General features: G+C 49.0%; 1 protein-coding gene across 1 annotated transcript in view; it reads left to right on the top strand.

The window, feature by feature from the left end:
* Positions 1 to 3,756, top strand: part of CEACAM19 (carcinoembryonic antigen related cell adhesion molecule 19) — a 35,104-nt gene that overhangs the window by 2,042 nt on the left and 29,306 nt on the right. Inside the window, exon 2 of the mRNA XM_015561208.1 lies at positions 1,137 to 1,158. Within this exon, the coding sequence (XP_015416694.1) occupies positions 1,137 to 1,158 (22 nt within the window). The remainder of the gene's footprint in view (positions 1 to 1,136; positions 1,159 to 3,756) is intronic.

The following is a 3,756-nucleotide window of genomic DNA, read 5'->3' as shown; positions in this document are numbered from 1 at the left end:
ATTGATATTTCTATCTCTCCCTCTCCCTTCCTATCTAAAATCAATAAAATATATTTTTTTAAAAAAGAGTGGAAGGGATGGGGAGAGACAGCGAGAGAGAAACATCCATGTTAGAGAGGCACCGCGATTGGCTGTCTCCCCCAGTTACTGTGACCTGGGCAGGGATTGAGCCCACAACCCAGGTGTGTGCCCTTGACCAGAATCAAACCTGGAACCCTTCAGTCCGAGGCCCGGGGCTTTATCCACCGAGCCAAACTGGCTAGGGCTGGGCCTTTCTCTTTATCACAAAGGTAATGTAGGACCACTCTGGCCGGTGTGGCTCCACTGGTAGAGTGTTCTTCTGTGCATCGAAAGGTCAAAGGTTCAATTCCCAGGGGGGGCCCATGCCCAGGTTGTGGGTTTGGTCTCTGCAGTTAGGATGCATGCTGGAGCCAACCGATCAATGTTTCTCTCTCTTTCCTTCTCCCTTCCTCTCTCTCTAAAAAAGCAATAAGCACACATTTTAAAAAATACATAGGACCATTGTGGAAACTTTAGACAGTTATGAACAAAAATAATACCGCACACTGGCGGGTGTGGCTCAGTTGTGAAACATCAGCCCACGCACCAAAGGGTCCCAGGTTTTATTCCTGGTCAAGGACACGTGCCTGGGTTCTAGGTTTGATCCCCTGGGCCCAGTCAGGGTGTGTATGGGAGACAACCAATTGATGTGTCTCTCTCACATCAATGTTTCTCTCATAGGAGGGGAAGGGGAAGGGGAAGGGGAAGGGGAAATCAATGGTAAAATATCCCGGGACTCCAGGGGACAAACCCTTCCCTTTCCAGCTTCTAGAGCCGCCTGCATTCCTTGACTGCAGCCCACAAGGCATAACCTTGCTCCTCTGACTTTCTCACTCTCTTTATGAGGGAGAAGAGACTGCCTCCCTCTTTCCTGTAGGAGGACCTTGTGACGTCACTGGGCCCATCCATCATTCAGGACAACCTCCCATCTCAAGGTCCTTACCGTCATCACAGCTGCAAAGTCTCTTTCCCACGTGAGAGACCAATTCATAGGTCCCTGGCATGAGAACCCGGATATCTTTGGGGACCCATTATTCTCTCTGCCACCCCCACCCGGGGCCCCTGTTCCACCGCAGAGAACCACGGCACTGCTTTACGGTGAGTTCATGCACCGACAACAAATGTCTGTTATGCCGCCCATACCAGGTGTCCTCTCACGCTCTGCTCTGCACCTTGCTCTATCACTGAGGGTTTCTGGAAATTCCAAGAGCGCCTCTTTAGCCTTTTACAGCCACATGGAACTCCACAGGGGGACGTCCAGGCCTCTGGGGACGGGCATTCACATTGTCCCTGCCCTTTTGTTACCATAGAGACGGTCAGTCTGGGCACAGGCTGCCTGGCCACTTGGGAGGGGCAGGCCATGCCAGGGCTGCGCAGAGGAGGCCAGGGCCCAGAGATCCAGGGGCGTCCTGCGGACTCCAACTGAGAAGCCGACTGAAGGCAGTGGCATCTCCAGGCTTCCTGGTAGCAGATGGGAGGGAGAGGGTCTGGTGCAGATCATAGAGAAGCTGAAACACCCTGCCGCCCGCCCCCTGCCCCTCACTGCACTGTGTGGAGTAAGGGGGGCAGGGTTCAAGCCCATATGATCCTGCTTCTAGCTGCTGGGAGGTCCCAGAAGCCTCTGTGCTGAGAATTGCCCTGGGTGAGGATGCCTGTGCTACTGAAATCTAACCTCTTAAAAAACAATGAAGTAGCCGAAACCGGTTTGGCTCAGTGGATAGAGCGTCAGCCTGCGGACTGAAAGGTCCCAGGTTCGATTCTGGTCAAGGGCATGTACCTTGGTTGCGGGCACATCCCCAGTAGGAGATGTGCAGGAGGCAGCTGATCGATGTCTCTCTCTCATCGATGTTTCTAACTCTCTATCTCTCTCCCTTCCTCTCTGTAAAAAATCAATAAAATATATTAAAAAAAAAAAAAAACAATGAAGTAACCCAAGAATACCACTCCTCGGATTGGGAACAGGTCCCCAAACAAAAACTTGTTCACAAATGCTCATAGCAGCACTATTCACAGTCGCCACATGTCCATCCGTGGATCAATGGACACACAAAATGTGGTACAGCCACACAGCAATATGATGCAGCCACAAAAGCAAAGCACCGATTCATGCTACAACATGGAGGAACCTGAGAACATAATGTGCGTGAAAGTAGCCAGACCCCACGGCCTCTTGTTGTAGGATTCCATTCATAGGAAATGTCCAGCATTGGCAAATCCACAGACAGAAAAGAGATTAGTGGTTGCCAGGGCCTGGGGAAGGGCGAACGGGGAGTGACTGCTTAATGGGTCCAAGGTTTGCCTTGGGTGAGATAGAAACGTTCTGGAAATAGACAGTGGCGATGGTTGCACAACATTGTGAATATGCTAAATGCCACTGAATTGCGCACCTAAAGTGGTTAAAATGGTAAGTTTCCTGTGTGTTTCGCCACAATAATAATAATAATAAAAAACTTAAAATTCTCATAGAAAATGTTTTGCATTTCCCCACTCTTCCTGGCAGAATTTTCAGGAACCAACTGAATTCATGAAGGGAAAGATGGGTGCATTGTTAAAGAAAAAAATATTCTAACTGTTAAAAACTACAGTGGGGACTTGACTTACGAGTGTCCCGACTGACGAGTTTTTCGAGATACCAGCTGTCTCTCCACCGACTTTTTGCTTTGAGTGGCGAGCTAAAATTCGGGTTACGAGCCAGCTTCAGATCCCCCACCGCTAGTTGGTGCAGCGAATGTCGCAGTGAACACCACAACATCAGCCCAGCATCACGTGTCTCACTCGCTCACTTTTGATTTGACATACAAGTAATTTGAGTTACGAGCTCCGTCACGGAATGAATTAAACTCGTAAGTCAGGGCCCCACTGTAGTACAATGACACTTGCTAATGCATGGTAAGGGGAGGGGGCCATGGTAGGCATGGGCACCACTGCCATGGGGTTTTGCTGTAGAGAGAGATTGGGCTCAACTCCAAATACGGCATGAGCAAATGGGAATCTGTAGCCTAGGAGCAGGTGGGGCAGTGGATAGAAAATTACTGAGAGGGAACATCATGCGTAAGAGAGGATTCTGGGTAAACGGGCCTAGCAGGCCAGAGTGATCAGACTTTACCCCGGGGATGGTGGAAGATGAGTGCTGGAGGCTAAGACCAACAAGTAGTTAGCATAATTATGTGAGATGTCCGCTGGAAAGCTAATGGACTTTGAAAATCAGCATAATATTGCCCTGTTTTTGGCTGAATGGCTGAAGGCAATCCCCTAACCTGATAATCCTTAATTGTTTACCAGACTTTACCATGGATATGCCTGTTTGCTTTGTTAAACGGCAAATGTGTATTCTAGTAAATAAAAGCTAATGGGTCCGGGCATTCAGAGAGCCCTCCGATAGAGAGTAAGGTCTCCGCCTGGCTCCCCTTGCCTTCTAAATTTATATTTCTTGTCTAGTGTATCCGTTTGTGCGGAGCCCCTTCTCCAGACCTTGAACCCTAGCCCCAGATGGATGCGGTGTTCACAGATGGGGTACTTGATCAGGTGTCAAGGGTGGGAAGTTCTCATTAACCTGACTTAGGAGGGTTCTTGCTGAAATTTGGACAATGCAGAGATGAACACAGAAGTCCAAAAGTCAGAACCTAGTTAGAAAAAAGTTCAGGGGATCCTGAGTTGAGTTCATCCAATGAGAAAATCCTTGTCAGTATATAAAAA

Source organism: Myotis davidii, unplaced genomic scaffold (genome assembly GCF_000327345.1).
Source record: "Myotis davidii unplaced genomic scaffold, ASM32734v1 scaffold796, whole genome shotgun sequence".
In the NCBI taxonomy this organism is placed as follows: domain Eukaryota; kingdom Metazoa; phylum Chordata; class Mammalia; order Chiroptera; family Vespertilionidae; genus Myotis; species Myotis davidii.
Note: the sequence above shows the minus strand (reverse complement) of the source record. Positions and strands in the feature narration are given on the sequence as shown.